The following is a 19,799-nucleotide window of genomic DNA, read 5'->3' on the forward strand; positions in this document are numbered from 1 at the left end:
ATGGACAAGGGGGACGGAATTGCCTCATGGGGGAGGGTAGGCATTGGTAGCACAGGGGATCTTATGCATACAGAGGAAAAGAGGTGGTTAACTGGGGAGGAAATCACCGCTAAACTCAGACCCATAGTAGATAGAGTCAATTTTTTGCAAGTACTTCAGGTACGAACATTTTGTACCTCCAGGCTCAGGGATTTGAGTAAGCAAGCTACTACGCACACTCTGGATGAGGTCATAGGTCCAACAACTGGGCGGGCGACCATTTCAGGAATGTATAGAGCATTGAGAGAGGGTTTTGTTTGTCCGCAATTAAGGATTAGTTTTAAAAGCTGGGAACGGTGGACTCAGGATCCAGATATAGGAGAGACCATACTGGGGGGTTGGGAGACGGTACGGAAGAGTGTGATAAATGAGAGCTGGAGGGAAACCTATTTCAAGTTGATGCATGCAGCTATATATGGCTTTAATATCTTGCCCTCACAATCTTTCCCTGATCGCATTACAAGTTGTCCCAAGTGCAATACACCACTGACGAATTTGTGGCATGGAGTGTGGGGGTGTGTACATACGAAACGATTTTGGGGGATGGTACAGAAATATATTAAGGACCATTGGAAAACGAATCTCCCAATGACGCCTCAAGCGCTACTATTCCATCAGGCGCGGCCGCCAGAGGAAGAGGGTGCTCGAGGAGTAAGATCACCTCCCGTGTTGGTGCACACGATTTTACTGGTAGCTTTGAGATGCCTCCTGAGTCACTGGTTAGAGGCAGACACGCCGGGGTTAGAATTGATTGTGTCACGGCTGAAACAGTTATTGGTTCTTGAGAGGGTGGAGGTGGAAAGGCGGAAGGAAATGGGAACCAAGAAGCTATTTGATAAGTGGCAAGTATTTATAGAAACGCAATGTACAACAGCCGAAATAGCGGAAATTGTTAGGCCTTTCCAGTACACAAAGTGGTACTGCACGCAGCTCTTGGCAGGCATTTTAGGGAGGATGCAACTGTGAACCAGCAGGGGGAGAAAGGATGAGTGGAAACTCATTGATGATCTAGGTGGTGTTGGAGTTGGGGGAGTCATGTTTGTTTGGTCCATCTGAAGATCGACAATTATGCCATGTTTCTATGTTGGTGTGTTTATATGTTATGTTGAATTTAATTTAAAAGTTAATCCCATGACAGTTGAGTGCTGCGCACTCATGATGCAACTCTTACGTGAAATGTTTGTAAGAAAATGTGAAAACTGATAATAAAAAGGATATTTAAAAAAATATATATATATTTTTGCCCATCATCGATTCTCTGTCTTTAGACAAAAGAATATTCTGGATATAACCAACTCCATATAGTTTATAGTTTATTTTAAAAAAAGAAGAAGAAAATACTGTTAAGTACATCATCTATGAACCTAAGCCACTTACAGGAATGCACTTTAGAAAATACTTTCATACGTAAATAGATTTATAGAGAAGTTAAACATCACAAAGACTTACAGCAAGCTCTGACGTCTTCATCGCTCCCATCTAGGCAGTCATCTTCTCCATCACATTTCCAGCCTTCTTGGATACAGTGCTGGTTTTTACATTGAAATTCTTCCAAATTACACAACTTTGGCAATATTTCATCACTGTTAACTAAAGGTCAAGAACAATGGAAAAAAAGGGTTACATTGGGTTGTATTATAAGCATTTTGTTAATGTGTTAAATTGGTGCAATATAAGTAGATTTAAATAAGATAAGCCTGCATGCTTTAATAGAGAATGTGGACCTTTCAGATGATCTCTATATGTAATATATATGTAATATATCTATATGTAAATTTCATAAAGGTAAATTCATATGTATTTATTATTATTTATGTGTTTAAATGAATCCCCTCTAATGTTTATACTGTCAATTTAATTGTATCCCTAGTTTTTAAAACACTTCACACTTTAAGAATTCAAAAAGTTTGCAAATACTTTAGCTTTCTGCTTTTGCGTTACTATATATTCCGTTCACATCAAAAGAAAAAGTAAAAATTCTACTGGTTGCTTCTTGGAAATTCCATTTATAGACACAGTTTTTTTTATAGACTCCGCAGACAGTCATGAGATCTAAGAGCTTCGCTCTAACCTTGTGACTGTAATATGAGCTCCCACAATGCACTGCTCTCTGGTACCAGGGAACCAGAAACATTTTGAGATTAGCCATGGATGCAAATTCACATTCAGCACATAAAAAGTAAAGAATTTGCAAAGTAGATTTTATGTAAATCTAAGCTGTTCTGAAGGGTTATCCAAATGTGGAGCTTATCTTCAGGGGAGACAAAACGGCTCTAATGATATTTCTGTTTTTGAAAATTCTTGCATTCTACATAGATACCAATTCTGAAGCATCTTTTCTTAGAACTCTGCATTGTACAGTTCCACTGTTGTTCTTCCTAGAAATTTATAAATTGAAAACTTTGTGTCACAATTTCTCTTCTCAATGGATAGTATTCCTAAAGTGCTGTCCAATCAGAGATGAAAGTGTCAGATTCTGTATTAACACACCCTATTGATAAGTGCAAAGGTAACACCCAGTTGTCAAATTATAAATATATTTCCAGGAGGAATAACAGAGAAACGGCACAATGCAAAGTTCTAAGAAAAGGTGCCCCAGCATAGTTATTTCATGGGGAATACAAGTATTTACTAAAACACACAATCAGGAGAGAGGACGGGCCCTCTGTCCGAAATACATTATGAAATAATCTTAAAATGAATTGCCAACACAAGGGACATCAGCCTCCGAATATAAGGTACACCACATGGTCGTAATGTCACATAAATAGCTGCAAATATAGAAATAGTTGACAATATAGAAACTAAAATGTTGCTCAACGGCAAGAATTATAATTTTCAGGATCTCAAGTTCTGTCTTATATATATATATATATATATATATATATATATATATATATATATATATACCCACACACATTTATTTATTTAAAAAAAAACATTATTCCGCTTGCATGCTGTACTGTAAACTTTTTGTTGATTCCTTAAGGCATATTTCTATGTGAAAGTTGTGCATGCTCGTGAGTGAATTCATGCTGTCTTACAATGCAGATGTAAAGAAGAAAACAAAGAAGTCTTTGATGGAGCCTTACACACACAAGTTGAATTGTTTTCAGCCAAGTGCTGGATATCAGCACAACCACAAACTCTCCCTCCAGGAATGGCAAGGCAAAGTGTACCACAGCCCCCATTGTTTATCCGGCAAGCGTTGTCACCTGCAGTCAGAAAACATACACCTTAGCGTCCAATAATGTGACATTACATTCACTACAGACATGACAAATCATCTGTCTGGTTGCTTAAACACTGCAGGCTGCGCTGACTAGAAAACAAATAAATAAGAAAAAAAGAAAAAAATCAGGAACAGTTTGCCCCTTCTGAGTAAATGTTTATACCATTCAACATTTTTAAAATACATCCCAAGGACAGCAATTATTACAGCCTATTATTTACCCAAAAACTGCAAGATTTTCATGACTTTAAAAAAAAAAAGTGCTTTGCCACTATGTGATTAAATGATAATAATACAATAAAAAAACAAAAGGAATTTCTAGGATTAGACAAAATAAAGAGAAAACAAGTGAGGGGGTATTATAGTCATGAACAATATTTTTTAGAGCGGCACCATACATGTTTGGCAACTGGTCCATACAACTCCCTTCAGCGGCCAAGGAAGCCCAGTCCCTCGTCCTAGTGATCGTGGGAGTCCCAGTGGTCGGAAGCCCAAGATCACCAGATTATAAGTGCACTATCTCCTACATAATGTGATTGGTGCTGTAATGTAGATAACAGCAGTGGTTTTTATTTTGAAAAACAATCATTTTTGACCAAGTTATAAACAATTTTAGATTTATGCTAATTCGTTTCTTAATAGACAACTGGGCGTGTTTTTACTTTTTACCAACTGGGCGTTGTACAGAGGAGTGTATGACGCTGACCAATCAGTGACCAATCAGTGACCAATCAGCGTCATACACTTCTCATTGTTCCAGCCCGGCTTCTTTCACTGCACAATCACACTGTGACAATGAGAAGTGTATGACGCTGATTGGTCACTGATTGGTCACTGATTGGTCAGCGTCATACACTTCTCTTTATAACGCCCAGTTGGTAAAAAGTAAAAACACGCCCAGTTGTCTATTAAGAAACGAATTAGCATAAATCTAAAATTGTTTATAACTTGGTCAAAAATTATAATTTTTCAAAATAAAAACCACTGCTGTTATCTACATTACAGTGCCGATCAGATTATGTAGGAGATAGGACACTTATAATCTGGTGACAGAGACTCTTTAAGATACAGGAAAAAGGAAAAAGGATTGAAAAAAATGTGGTCAAAACTGTCCTGTGTGAACAGCTAATATATTTTTACCTTTTTTTTTATTTGCTATTACTAGATATGGCAAAATAGATCCGCCAGGTTTGTGCATTATTTTTACCAATGTTTCTTGGCCAAGAAACCTATGTACCCCAAAAAGTACCCACAATGATATAATCATACACTGTGTTCTAACTAGTAAAAGTACAACATGAGGACAGTGCATGTACCCCCGAGAGACATATTCAAAGTGTAAATGCAAGAGTGGAGCAAGGGACGGAGCTGGCAGTGCATGTGACCCAGGTGCTGGGTGCCAGGCGGGGAGCCAAAAGTCACTCTGCCTTGGACATGTAATTTAGATACATGACTAGGGCTATTACCTGAATATTTTCCTTAGTTGAAAGAAAGCCTATTGTAGCTATGACTCTGGGTACCTGCACCACCGATTGAAATCCTAGGTTCTGTACAGGGCATAGATATAGGGGGTGCAGAGGCAGCAGTCGACACATAACCGTTGACACATAGGAAGACACCAGTATTATAAACGCCACTTAGTAGGTGGGGTCTGTAACCGATTTTGCATTGGGAGGAGCTTCAAGTTAAGCCTCTTGTTCTATACAGTATTGCAGTGTGGGTGCAATATAAAATACCAGGAAATAATAACTTGAAGTTTACCTAAAAATTTTTGCAGCCCGTCCTATATAATTTTAGACTCCATAGATTATATTTAAGAAAATAATATTTCATTTTATTTTTCACATGTGACAAACACAAAAAACACCGGACGTGTCATTGCCAAGAAAATTGGGTGAAATATAGATGCAATAACATGCTTGTAGTTAAAATTCGGGCCTCGAGGAAAATTTGCAGACAATAATAAAATGGAATAAGAGCAATTTAAAACATACTGCCGGCCATAAATATTTAATTTATGTGGGCAAATTATCAAGAGAGGTTGCGGTCTTCACGCCTCGGCCTGGAAACGATGAGGTGGAGAATTTTATCACTTTGAAGCACAAATGCAATTTGGGGTGTTTACTGAAGGTTTATAAATGATTAGAGCTGGGAGCGAGCAGGAAAAGATGACTCCACACAAAGCTCTTTACCGTCGTTGGACCTGGAGCTAATCAAGGTTACATCATGTTTTCAAGCGTATAAAAAGTGATATCACTCAGTAATACACAGATAGCAGGACTATGAAAAGGCTTCCTCTATAGACCATGCTGAGTACGCGACCTTGGAATGAAGCCTCTGATTTTCTACACTATGCAAATATGTACAGCTGAATTAACAATTCAATATTTTACATTACAGAAAATAAAAAAAATGCAAGCATTTTTACATCTGCATCCAATTAAAAGAAAAAAAATATTTCCAAGAAGAAAAGGACAAATTGTGTACAGTAAGAGCAGAACTTTTCCAGTCTCGTCCGAGTACAAAAAGTTTCCAAGTGTCTTTTTTATTTTCTTGTTCGGCTGTGTTCGCAGGTGCTGTGTGTGTTGAGGAGTTTTCCTATCATTTCATTAAAAAAAAAAGGCACCTGTGAACACCGCCTTAGGCCTCATGCACACATTAGATCAATGTAGCATCTTCGGAGGAATACGGGATTACCATCACTCCATACTATGTAGCTGTAGGTATTTTGTGTGCCGCCATATGGTGCTTCCGTATAGTACCATTTTACAAAGTAATTCTCCCTTAGGATCATTACTCCAACATTCCTCCAAAATACGCTATAACGTATATGAAATTGGAGGCATACGAATGACTAGCATGGGCCGATCCACTTTTAGGGATACATCATCTGAAAAAGGCATTCCACATTTGAAATCAGAGATATGCATAGATCTAGCATGGGTCCATAAACTTTTATGGGTCCGTGTGGTATCCGTGAAAAAAAACGCTTGTGTGAATAAGGACTAAATGACACTTTTTCTTCCTATCTCATTCAATTTGTTGCCTCATTGCATTAGATAATCAAATTGTGATTTTTCTCTCCAGCTATTCAATTACTTATCCACCATCTCCCTACTAATATGATGTGCACATGTGCCTTGTTTTCCGTGTTGTGTGGCCTCTATAATCCACAAATTTTATCGTTTCGCAAAAGCTTGATATTTTTTTTTTTAAATTCATTGAACCATTATATTTTTTGTGTTTTTATTAATGAGTTGCTACACTTAGAATTAGAGATCCTACTTGGCTGGGCCTTCTGGGATCTGTATCACAGGACCCAAGGGAGAACATAGACAGAAGAGGAAACCTGTTCAAGCAAACATAGATACATCCTTTGCTATCCAATAGATCATCATAGAGCACCCCCCCCCCCTACAATCCTTCAGTAATTCTAAAATTCATTAGCTCAGTCCCTTACATGCAATATAATAGACAGTAGGAGGGGGCTTGCTACTTTTAGGGAGGTAGTGGGCACCCTCTAACCTACCATGGACAACTACTTTCCTTTGCACCGGTTTTGATACATCTTTTACAGCGTGTTCTTGCTGTTTCTTTCCATACGTCTTCTGTCACCATTTAAATAATTTTTGAAACATGGCTATTCAATTATATACACTCAATATAGAATTTTGTATATTTTTGCATATACTTGTGTGAAGATTTTTGCTTCTCTAATATGTAGGGTTTATACATTAATTTCCGAGTCGTCCACGCTTATAGTCCTGATATTATATTAAGTATACAGTACGGCTGGCCAGTCATTTTCACTAACAGAAGACGTTATGGGGTAATAATACATTTCATCATACAATCATTGATTTAAAAGTACGTTTGCCATAAAGCCAAAACAGTCGTCCCGAATTCGCAAATTTAATCAAAAAGGAGGTTTAAAGCTTCATAAGCTTTTATAATATTTTCTGACAACATCGGATTATTATTTTAATATCCACTGGCAAGAAAATGGATGACTTTGGCTGGTTCGAAGTCACACAACACACACAATATCCGGCGTAACGGCGTCTTTTCATGATCGTGGTGTATAAACAACCAGCCTATTTTGTAAACAATAGAGCGCGATAATTACAGAAGATAACTGTAAGAGATATTGTGGCCGATTGCGGAATTATCGTTGCAGTATCAGATGTTTCATTACAGCCTCCATATTGTAAATAGCACCCGGACTAGCTGCTTCTGGTACTACGTGAATGAGTAATCTATAGCAAAATAATGGAACACAAACAGCAGCTGCAAAGCCAGTATTAGAATCAGCGGTGGAGCTCAACAAGAACAACACTTTCCAGGAAGCAGATGGCTATATGTGCTAATATCGGAGCCTAAGGGGGAAAAAGATGGCTTGCCTAATTTACACCATGTATTTAACTGTGCTGCCAAAATAGCACGTACTGGTTATCCATAGCGCGGTAATATTTCAGGATTTTACCCAATTATGATTGTTAAAAACATAATAATAATAATAAATCAAAAATGCTGGTTATATTGTGCTTTATTCAGACAGCAAGATTATAATACCCTTATTCTTAAAGGAGCACTAACCTAGAAATGAATAATAATAATAATAATAATAATAATAATAATAAAAAACAGGAGATATATTTGCCCCAACTGTTAGTCAGTCTGCAGGATTTTCTGCATGTCCCTTAGACAGTCTTGTAATATTCCTGCAGAGAACACAAGGGTAAGTCTCTTGCTGAACTGTTGAATTTTTTAGGGGAATGGCTTAGCCAGAGATGGGGCTTTTTATCCTACTGCAGACGGGGCAGAGGAGGGAGGCTCTTGCTGCAGCCAGTTATTTTACATCTAGAAACAGGACAATAAGGAGGAGGAAAAGGAAAGAGGACATGGCTGGGACAATAAGAAAAATGGTATTCATATACTTCAGTTTCAGTCAATCTGTAAAAATTAGCTTTGCCACCATTCTGGGGATGGCAGAATTTGTTATTATGGAGGGGTTTTCCCCCATATAAGATAATTGAAGCGGAAATATGGATATGTATAAAAGGGGTATTCTTGGACTTCAATATTTACAGCCTATCCTTAGAAAAGGCCTTAAATATTTGAACTGTGGGGGTTATTGAGCTGATTAGAGGGGAATTCAGGATTCAGACCTAAAACGGATCAAATATTGTTAGCCTTTCAATGATAATCCATCAATATTAAAGTCCCAGAAGAGCCCATTAAAGAATTATAGCTTCTATTGTCTCGTACATAGGAATTATGACTTGTATGTTAGATAAAGAAGCACTCACACAAATTGCCCCCCCCCCATATTTGCAAATGTGATGGTTTCCTTGACATGGCGGTTAAAAATACTTACCGAGTGCTTCATCCTGTATTTTCAGCCTCCGTTCAGTCCTTCCATCCGACCACCCCACTCCTACCAGCCAAATCCTACAGCTTTTGCTGTGTGGACCTGTAGTCCATCTCCCTATTTATTCTTATGAGTGTCTCTATGTAAGTCTCAAAAGAATGAATAGAAAAACTGAGCTTTGGTCCACATATCAGACGCTGTAGGATTCGCATAGACAGAGTGAGGGTCAAGTGACTCAACGGAAGGACCAAAAACGTTTTTAACCACCGTATTTTTAAACAATTGCATATACAAACGAGGGTGAAACATTTGTGGGAGTGCTTCTTTAAACTTTCATATATTTAGATTTTGAATTGGGGTGCCTCTTCCTCTAGGCAACTATCCTAAGTGGCTTTTCCATATAGTAGAATGTGCCTAGTACTGAACCTTGTCCCATTCAACCACTGCAGCCTCTTTATTGTGCTGGTTGACATGAGCCCTGGAGGTCAGACCCCAATGATTAAACATTGATGGTCTATCCCAATGTTAAAAGTCCAAGAGAACCCCTAACCCTCCAGTATGTTTTTGAAGTCCGGAAGGAAAGCCAGGCAAACATGGGGAGAACATAGAACTCCACACAGAAGTTGTCCTCTGTTAGATTTGGACTCAGGACCCCAGTGAGCCACCATGCATATTATAACATATTATGTTTTTCTACAAGAAATACAGTATAATGTTGTGCTATTTAGAGAGTTGTCAATTGCCTTCACCACGCAGAAGTAAAGTAGAAGGGGGCTTGGTAGGAAGTTCTCCCAGTAGCCTACTCAGAATTCTGCTCAAATCATGGTTCTGAATTATGACCCAGGAAAGAATAATTTTAAGTTTTTTCTTTATCTTTAAATATATTCTCCCTAGTTGATGGTTACTGCATCCATACATAAACATAAGGTAGTTTTGATGCTAAGCAATCAAGGATAGAACCTATAAAGGAATCAAAGTTAAAACAAAACATGGAACTGTCCCTTTAAATATAAAGAATTAAGTTATACTGCCCCTTGTGGGACAACTTGATATAACCTGAAGCTATATTATTCTATAGTGTTAACCAGAACTGTATCAAAACATGTTATTTTGTGCTTACTTTAGCTCTATGTCTTTTCATTTTACAAAACTATGTTTTCGCCCTCGAGTGGAATAGTCTTATTCTTGCTGCAGTGTTTGACTCCCTGCCTTGAAATGGAAGCACGCTTGTTTTCTGGAGAATTAAAAACAATTGATCGCTTAACTACAGCTTTGAAACATTTGGTGTGTTATTATTTTCTGTGTAGTGTCGAGCCTCCAGGGCATCAGGAATGAAACATTGTGATTTCCACCATATCGTAAAGTTGCAATGACTCTTATTTGGCCGTGAACACATATCTCTTGCAACCCTTCTTGCATTTTTGTGCAGTGTAATCATATACTTAATTGTGAAGGCTCCAGCTGCTGTACAATTCACTTGTTAAGGAATTAGATCAAATATATCTATAATCAATGTTACTTTATTGCAATGTGCATCCCACACGACTGGGGCTTATCTTACGTACAAAGATTTCGGCATTTTTCCGGTGGAATCATTTAACGTGAATTTTCACATTTTAATAAAATTTCACAGTTAAAATGTAAATAAAAAGTTGAGTAACTTTGCAAATACTTCTTTTCTGTTTTTGTATTGTTTTATTTATATCATCTGAGCTCCCACAATGCACTGCTCTCTGGTAACAGATTGATGCCCCACCCTAAAAAAGTAATACAGATAAATCCCAATATGCTCTTGCACATCTTATAGTTCAGTGGACACTGCCCTGGCACTCATGGATGGAACTGTAGGAGGTGCCGAGGTAGCAGCCATACCCGGGCCCTGGATCCTGAGGGACTCAAAAGTCCTTTCTGTCATAGAAGACAACACCAGTATTATAAAAGGCACATGGTAGGTAGATTTTGCATTGGAGTCCAGCAGCTTCAAGTCACTCCTCTGCTGGCACTGCTACCCACTGGGTGGATGCCCTGCTTTCCTTCACCATGAAAGGTGAGACGGTTGGCAAAATAGTATGTATCCCCATTATTATAAAAACTACAACTTCTGGTGCCAGTTCCCCTCTCCTTATCAGCGCAACTCTTGGGCATCAATGCAAAATCTGTTACAGGGTCCCACTCATACAATTAGCTATTTATAATGCCGGCGTCTTCTTATGTGGCAGGGGGTCCTATGGGCACCATCACACACCAGGGCCGGGTGTGACAGCTACCTCAGCACCCTTTATGGCTACACCTCTGGAGCTATCCGCGAGGCGGCACCTCAGGAGTCACGCAGAACATTCAAGTCGTTAAAACAATATAAGATATGTAAAATAAAGTATTTACAAAGTTACTCAACGTTTTATACAGACAAAAACTGTGAACTATTGCCAGACGGCATTCAAGAGCGAAGCTTTCCTTGACTGTAATCAACCACTAAACATGAGCGGAGACTGCTGTATGGACCCAGCAAGATCATTGTTTTCTATGGATGCATCATGTCCATACTGCTCTCTATCCATACAGAAAGTACCGGGAGATGTGGCCCTGACATCAGTGCTGGGGGACGATGGCCATAAAACTAGCCACATTACAGGTTCAGGTATATGGGATTTATAGGACTAAACACAACAAATATTTTACTCCTAGTAATTGATGATATCAGTAATATGAGGATGTTTAGTTAGGAGCGACAGCAGTGTAGTTTGCAAGTTCACCGATCGGCAAATGTTAACCATTAAGTAGAGTCGTAGCTTGGCTTTACCCAAGGTAAATACCCTGACAAAGGCTGAGTGGCTTGTTAACGTCCTCCTGGCACCCAGCAGGGCACGTGCTCCACAAGTCCCCCCTAGTTATGACCCTGCTATTAAGGAATCATATTTCCACCACTTAAGACAATGGAAACTAACATAGGAACCATCTTTAAGCCTCCACTGTTGGGAGAAAAACAATTTCGGCATATGAAGTTCAGCTCATCCCAAATGATGTTAGAAGTGATACTGCTAGTAAATGATGAGGACTGTAGTATTATGAATAGTTATAATAATAACTTTTGTTGCTGTTGTTATAGAATAGTCTTTTATATTAACAGTTCGGCTACATTACCAGACAAAGCTGGAAGAAAGCAGCTATGTTATCTCATACACAAAGACATGCAATGTGTTGTGCAATTTAATTATGTAACGTATGTTCACTTCTTTAAATCTTGACCTTAGGTTGTTAGCTTGCTGCAGTATATTTAGTATATCCTTGGTACAGCACTATGTATTTAATATATCAAGATACATTCACTTCTGCGTGACACAAGTCTTTCTTGTCTTTCTTAATCTTTCTGAAAATGTCAGTTTTTCTTAAATTCAGGAAATTCATAAAAAATTACTTCAATTGAAGTTGAATTTGTGAAGAACCTACAGGAAGATAATTTAAAACCTGCAGATAATACAGTTACACAAATTACATTGTAATTGGACTTTCATGCACTTATTATAGCTATTTCCCATTCAAGAAAAAAACATTGTTACAGTAATAAGGTATAAAATAAAGCTGTAGAATTTATTATGTATTGTATGTATTTGCTGTATTATATATTTTACCTTGCTGTTTCCTTGGGTCGTATATCTGGAGTCCAAAAAGTGGAGGCCTCTCTTGTCTTAGGAGAGTGATATTATTAGTTTTTAGATTAAGCTGAAATATAAAGCCATTCATATAGTCTGTCCAGAAGACATAATGATCATGATGAGAGAGTCCAAAAGGATGATTTAACTCTTTCCCACTACCGACTACCTGAAAAAATAAAACATCAAGTGATAGATAATAACAATTCTATGTAATAAAAGGGGGTTTTATTTGATGACGGTATATTGTGATCTTCTGTAAACATGCATTAGGCTGGGGACCCACTTTTGGTCTCGAAGTGGTTGCAAAAAAACAATGACCATGGAACGACATCAATAATTCGATATGGGGGAGAAAGTCGAAAGACGATCACAAGAATCCCATCATGAAATGAATTCTTATGATTGTTGCAAGTTGCCCATGACTAGGGACACATTGAGGTCCTCTTTAAAGGGTAACTAAATGTTTAAAAAACTTTAGAAGGTTTGATCGGTGGAAGTCCGAGCACTGAGAACCCCACCGAATGGTAAAACAAAGCAGAAGCGCATGGGTGAGCGCTGTGCCACTTAGTTTCTGATTGGCTTTCCTCGGATAGCTGATTGAGTGGTGTACTGGATGCTAAACTTTCTATTGAGCCCTTACAGTGCTCGATTGACCGTTCAGAAACAAAGCGTCACAGCAGGCACCCAAGCGCTTCTGCCACTTCGTTTTAGCGATCAGTTGCTTGGACCCCCACAAATCAAAACTTTTGACATGTCACTATGACATGTCAAACGTTTTTTCAAATTTTAGTTAACCTTTTATTTAAAAAAAAAATTCTCTTGAATCTTGTACAACTTTAACCTATTAATTGAAACCCAAAATAGTTTAAAGAGCAACTGAACAGAGAAAATAGAGATATTCCAAAAGCAACATTTTAAAGATCTTCAAAAGTCAATATCAACAACCATAAACATTTGACATTGACTAAATTTACTGGTATAAAGGACAACCACCTAAATATTATACAACTTGTTAGGGACTGTTCATATCAGTGTTGGCTTTCCGTTAAGGGGTTCCATTGGAGGTTTCTGTCATGGAACCCCTCAACGGAAAGTCAAACGGAAACCTTAGCTTCCGTTTTCATCACCATTGATATCCATGGTGATGGAAACATTGCCAATGGTTTCCGTTTGTCACCGTTCCGGCAGGTTTCCGTTTTTTCGACGGAATCAATAGCGAAGTCGACTGATGATGCAAACGGAAGCTAAGGTTTCCGTTTGACTTTCCGTTGAGGGGTTCCACGACGGAAACCTCCAACGGAACCCCTCAACGGAAAGCCAACGCTGATCTGAACAGGTCCTTACCTATAAAACCCCTCTCTTTCTTCTGGGAAAAATATCCGTATAAACTCTAAGGCCTTATTGACACAAACGTGTCAGTTTTGCGCGTGTAAAAAATGCTGCATTTTCTTGCATTGCAGTTCCTGGTGACATCCGTGTACGGTGTGCGTCTGCATTTTTTACGCGCGTATGTCACACATTTTTGTATATCAGCAAAAATAAATGAAGAAGGTGGTTTTCATTTTATCATCATTTCTTTAGTAACTGTTGCGTGAATCACGGACAGCACACGGATGTACGTCCACGTGCTGTCCGTGATTTTGACGCACCCATTGACTTCAATGGGTGCGTGATGTGCAAAAAACGCACAACAATAGGACACGCAGTGAGTTTCATGCAGCGGACATACGCTGTGTGAAAAACACTGAACATCTGAATGGCGCCATTGAATTGCATAGGTCCGTTTGACGTTCGTTATTTTAACGCGCATAACACAGACGTGAATAAGGCCTAAGGGAGTACCTACATGAGTAGTCCTATCTATCATGAAGAAGCTGGTCCAATGGAGAGATAAGATCCACCGACAGATGTCTACATAATGCCAACCTCATCACAAGGACCAGGTTTATGCAAAGATAACAGAAAGTATAAAAACGTAATAAAATTTATGAAAATGGGATCTAAAGTTAAAAAAGTAAAGTAGGGTCATTTTATTGACCGATCCTATTAAACAAGGTCTCTACTTAACTGTTAAGACAATGTTCATATAGCACAAGGAAGAATCGCCTCATTCTCCAAATTAATGATCTGTTTTCACCAATACAATCCACATTTATTACATAAATAAGGATGACTTCAATAATGTAATTTAATTTACCTTTCTGTTGGTCCCATTAAGTGATATCTGCTCTATGTGGTCATAGTATGCATCACACCAGTACAGTAAATTGTTCTCATAATCCAGAGATAATCCATTGGGCCACAGCATCTTGGTCGTAACAAAAACTTGTCTATTAAATCCATTCATCCAGGACTTCTCTATACGCCCCACACTGTCATCAACCACGTCTTCCTCCCAGTCCGTCCAATACATCCAGCTGCCAGAGTGAAAGACATTCTTGGTTTAAAATGGTAACTTTTATTGTTCATACAATAACCAATATCTTCCATATTGCAAATCACAGGGGCATATTCTTATACTGGATACACAAACATATAATTTATGGGAATCCAGTAAAACTATAAATATTTTTAAGACTGTATAAAAAAAAATATTAGTACCTTTATAAATTTCATATACGGTAAATACCAAATACAGATGGACAATGCCAATAATAATACAAGTGTACTAAATAAAATATTTATCCATGACTATGTCAAAAGGCAGAAGTTATTGAAACAACTTTTTCTCCTTTATAGGTTTTTCTATCTTCTAAAATAAAAATATAGAAGAAACTCAAACTTAAGTAGCGTGTGAATTTTCAATTTTGATATAAGCAATTTCCTCTTAACTATGCCGATCCACTAGAATTTGTAACTTTAGAGGTGACTTTTTGATTACTTTAAGGCTATGTTCACACGGAGTATTTTGGGGGAGGAATATCTGCCTCAATATTCCGTTTGGAACTTTGAGGCAGATTTTCCTCTTCCTGCACGCCGATTTTCGCGGTGATTTTCGTGCCGTTTTTCGCCTGCGGCCATTGAGTGCCGCGGGCATAAAACAGCGCAAAATACGCTTTCTCTGCCTCCCATTGAAGTCAATGGGAGGTCAGAGGCGGAAGCGCCCGAAGATAGGGCATGTCGCTTCTTTTTCCCGCGAGGCAGTTTTACTGCTCGCGGGAAAAAGACGCCGACGCCTCCCATTGAAATCAATGGGAGGCGTTCTCGGGCCGTTTTCGGCGAGTTTTGCGACGCGGTTTCCGCGTCAAAAAACTCGGCAAAATACCCCGTGTGAACATAGCCTAGAAGTGGTTTCTGAGATAATAAAAAAGGATCTACTAGTTTTTAGACTTCAGCGCCACTCTCATCCATGGGCTAAGCCTAGTATTGTAACTTTTCTACTTTCACTTGATTGGGGCTTACCTACAATACCTGACATAGACTATGTACAAATATGGAAAAATAGCAATAGGCAATCCCTTAAAATCCTTCCTGGGTCTAAAGGAAAAAAAAAAATATGATTTTACAAGTTCTCCACCTAAATACATTTTTAGAAAAATCTGATTTATAATGCAGGCTGAGATAGAGAATGGCATGATGTGACTGCTCAGATCTTCTGCTCAAGGAAAAATTGTCAGAGCATTGGCTGCAGTCGCGGACTGCTGGCATCACTTACCCGCTAGCGGCCGCGACTGCAGACCAATGTGCTCCAGCCCGTGTCTCCCCCTCGGAGACGCCAGCACACTCGGCCGCTCTGTTCCTCTGCTCTGAATAGGGTGGCAAGCCTTAAAGGGCCAACGCGTGCACCTTCAAAAAACTCCCTATCCAATCCCTACTTTCTCCCCTGTATAAAAAAAAAAGGGCTGTGACCTCGCATTGATGTGTCTGCCCATGTTCGTCATTGGAAATAGTTCCTTAGTTGTGAACTGTATCCCATGTTCCCATATCCCGTAATTGTGTTTGTTCCAGTGCGAAGTCTAATGCCGAAGTCAAGAGTGTTATCTGTGCCAAGTGTCTGCTACATCAAACGTCTGCTACATCAAGTGTCTGCTACGCCAAGTGTCTGCCTAATCTTCTATCCAGGTACTCTTGTCCTAAAGACTATTATTGACTGTAGTATGGCCAGCTGCTTCTCCGCTACGGCGGAGTGGCCCACTGGGTCTACATACCCATAGCCGTGACAATGGGCACGGAGACTTGGAAGTTATAAAACCATTTTGGTTCTGGGTGGAGAGCATCTTTAGAGCATATTACATAATTGCTTTATACCGTAGCTAACTCATTTAGTCAAAGTAGTTCTAAAGTAGTGCCACAGTTATGACACACAAGTTAACACTTAACATATTTTGTATTATCACCTCAAATAATCCAACATTTGTTTAACAGATGCTTTGCCTAGTCTGCCAGTAGTCTGTATTGTATTTATATATCAGCATTCTGTGGAGCGGTAGACTCATTTTTGTAACTTTTTGAAAGAGCATAAAAGCTGCAAAAATTTAGTTCATTGAGTCGGTTGCAAATGAATATTCCACCTGGACCTTGTCCGCCTTCTATTCAATCTTATGACTCTACATCTACTGTACAGAACATTTGTCCTTCCTTCTCCCCTCTGATGTAGCTGTTTGATGATTGCTTATGATGCTGTTTTTATATCTCAGCTCACCACATTCTTTGCTTATTCTCCTCTTAAAACATCTGCAGCCCCCCCCCTTCCATCAAAATGCCAGAGGCATAAATGAAAATGTCTAGGACCCATAGAAAAGCTTTGAAGGAACCCTCCCATACTCTGTAGGAAGTCTACTCTGTCCTGTCACTACCCAGCAGGGAGGATCACTAAATATTCTCATATAAACTTTATGCATATATTTAAGCCATTCTGTCCATGTTGCTTCTTGCATTACCGTTAACGAAAATTAAACTTGTTTTTATTGCAAGTTTTAGTAAAAATAATTAGTGGGTATACAGGGAGGAGGTGGAATAATGCAAGAATTGGCGATCCACCTGTTCAAGACCTATGTAAGTGTCAGGGTCAAGTTTTTGAAAAATAGAAAACATTGACTGAACATCCACAGACTGATGAGAGGACTGTCAGTCTTTTCAATGTTGGAGTGAGGGTAAGAGTCCTACTACACGGCAGATGTAGGTCGTGTAAACGAGCGCCGATCTACCGAGTCGGCATTGTTTGCTCCTTTCACAAGGAGCTATGTATGGGGATGAGCGCTCGTTACTACGATTGCTCATCCCTATACATTTCTATCATGTCGGCAGCGCATCTCCCTGTTTACACAGGGAGATGTGCGATCTATAACGATAATATTTTAGGCTGCAGAAACAATACGATGAGCCACTGAACGAGCGTTGGCTCATTCATCAACTGATCGTTGCCCTGTTTACACACGGCAATGATCAGGAACAAGTGAACACTCGTTTGCCCGATCATTAGCCTGTGTAAAAGGGTCCTAAGCCAAGGGGCTTCAGTTGTTCAACATCATTTAAAATTATCTTGGCTGTAATTTGCCTGGTTTATGGGGGAAAAGGGTAGGAAAGAATGAGGACATGTTGATCTTACATTCCCATCCTTGAATCAAAGGGTCTTAGATATGAAATAGAAATGCTGAAACATTGTATCAATGAGTAGAAATACAATGATATTTGTATTTTTATGAACTATTCATTTAAATGTAAATAAATATTCCATGTTTCACCTAATGATCTGAATAATCAATTGTTTAGGGTTGCTGTGTATAATTTATCATAACTTTATTATTAATTATTAAACATGGCAATGTCAATATAATTAACTATTTAATGAATCAGGATATTATTCGCAATTACATTTACACTGTATACATATAAACATTCATGGTAATGTGTTTATATCGTGTACTGTGTTTGTCTTAAGTAATGTGCAAATTTGTCCTGTAACATTTACATACGCAATGCAATATTTGTTTACAAAATTGTTAGAAGCGGTCATTTAGCATTTAATTAGTCTTACGACTATTGCAGTTTACAGTCCAGATTAATTATTTCAGGACTAATTTATCAAACTAATTGGTCATTTTTTGCTGACATTTTCTGTGCTCTAGGAGCAATGTTCAAACTAACTAAAATAAGGAAAATCTAAACTAAGCAGTGCCTACAAGACCTACCTAATCTTCTTTATTTTTTTTTTGTCAGTTGCACCATCTTCATTTTTCATTCGTAGCACATGCTAGTAATAGTAGAATTTCAAGCTCAGACTAGATAATTCCCTCAGCTCTTCTTCTGGTATACTTGGTCACCCTCCACCTACTTGTGCCCTAAGCACTGTACACAACATCCTTTCCCCCCCTTCCCTATACAGACTCCTCCCTGCTCCTCGTCACTCATATTGCACTAGCCAATCACAATGTAGAAGGGGTGAAGAGCCCATCGCAGGACCTGCAATTCCTGCATCCCGCTTTTTCCCATTAGATACACAATAAATCATCTCCCTTGTCAAACCTGATATACCCGACGAAGACCCCGGTGCGGGGTCGAAACGCGTTGGAGTGTTTGCTTTTTAGTTTTTAACGAATAAAACACTTATTCCTGAAAACCGGCTAAAAATCTGTATCATCAAGGAGTTTTTTATTTTCCTCTACTTTTTCTACCAAACCTTATATTCTAAAAGAGAGCACAGCGACCGTCAGAATGAATAGATCCTGTGTTACCATTCGCACTAAAATAGTGGATCCTCTATGTCGCAAACAGTTTGCGCTGGCTAGACTAGATGCAGAGTCTAAGGAAACATGCTGTTCTTCACCCTTCAAGCTTAACTGCCGACAAGGTGCCAAAGCCAGAGTCATCTTTAAATAGCCGGTGGGTGTGACATCATTTTCGCGCAACGTTTGTCTAGGCAACCCGACGCCACCACCCAAACAGAAAAGGAGAGCAGTGGCCCGATCCAGCATTGGGAATGTCCAGTAGACAAGCGACCAGACACGGCTGTAATAAATAAATAAAAATCCAAAGTGCAAAAAAAACCTTAAAAACCCACTTTTTCCCCTTACAAAATGCTTTATTAGGAAAAAAAAATGTAAAAAAGTTACATATATGTGGTGTTGCTGCGTCCCTAACAACCCCAACTATAAAGCTATCATATTATTTAACCCACTCGGCAAACACCGTAAAAAATAAAAAACAATGTAAGAATTGCTGTTTTCTGTGCATCCTGCCTTAAAAAAAAATGTGACAAAAAGCCATCAAAAAGTCGCATCTACTCCAAAATGGTACCAATAAAAACAAAAAAAGTCATCCTGAAAAAAAAAAAAGCCCGCATACAGCTGCATCGGCGGAAAAATAAGAAAGTTATGGCTCTTCAAATATAGACACAACCAAATACATTGAAAAAAAAGTGTTTTTACTGTGTAAAAGTAGTAAAACATAGGAAAACTATATACATTTGGTATCACCACAATCGTAACATTCCGCTGAATTAAGATATTGTGTTATTTATACCACAAGGTAAACGGCGTAAATTTAGTACGCAAAAAAGTGTGGC

General features: G+C 38.7%; 1 protein-coding gene across 5 annotated transcripts in view; it reads right to left on the minus strand.

Moving 5' to 3' along the window:
• The window catches only part of LRP1B (LDL receptor related protein 1B), a 1,078,540-nt gene that overhangs the window by 463,712 nt on the left and 595,029 nt on the right, over positions 1 to 19,799 (minus strand). For all 5 annotated transcript variants that reach the window (XM_075829239.1, XM_075829241.1, XM_075829238.1 and 2 more), the window contains exons 13-16: positions 14,493 to 14,712; positions 12,272 to 12,461; positions 3,132 to 3,254; positions 1,489 to 1,629 (exon numbers count right to left, since the gene is read on the minus strand). In XM_075829239.1, the coding sequence (XP_075685354.1) occupies positions 1,489 to 1,629; positions 3,132 to 3,254; positions 12,272 to 12,461; positions 14,493 to 14,712 (674 nt within the window). The remainder of the gene's footprint in view (positions 1 to 1,488; positions 1,630 to 3,131; positions 3,255 to 12,271; positions 12,462 to 14,492; positions 14,713 to 19,799) is intronic.

The sequence above is a fragment of the Rhinoderma darwinii genome, chromosome 6, assembly GCF_050947455.1.
Source record: "Rhinoderma darwinii isolate aRhiDar2 chromosome 6, aRhiDar2.hap1, whole genome shotgun sequence".
NCBI classification, from domain to species: Eukaryota; Metazoa; Chordata; class Amphibia; order Anura; family Rhinodermatidae; genus Rhinoderma; species Rhinoderma darwinii.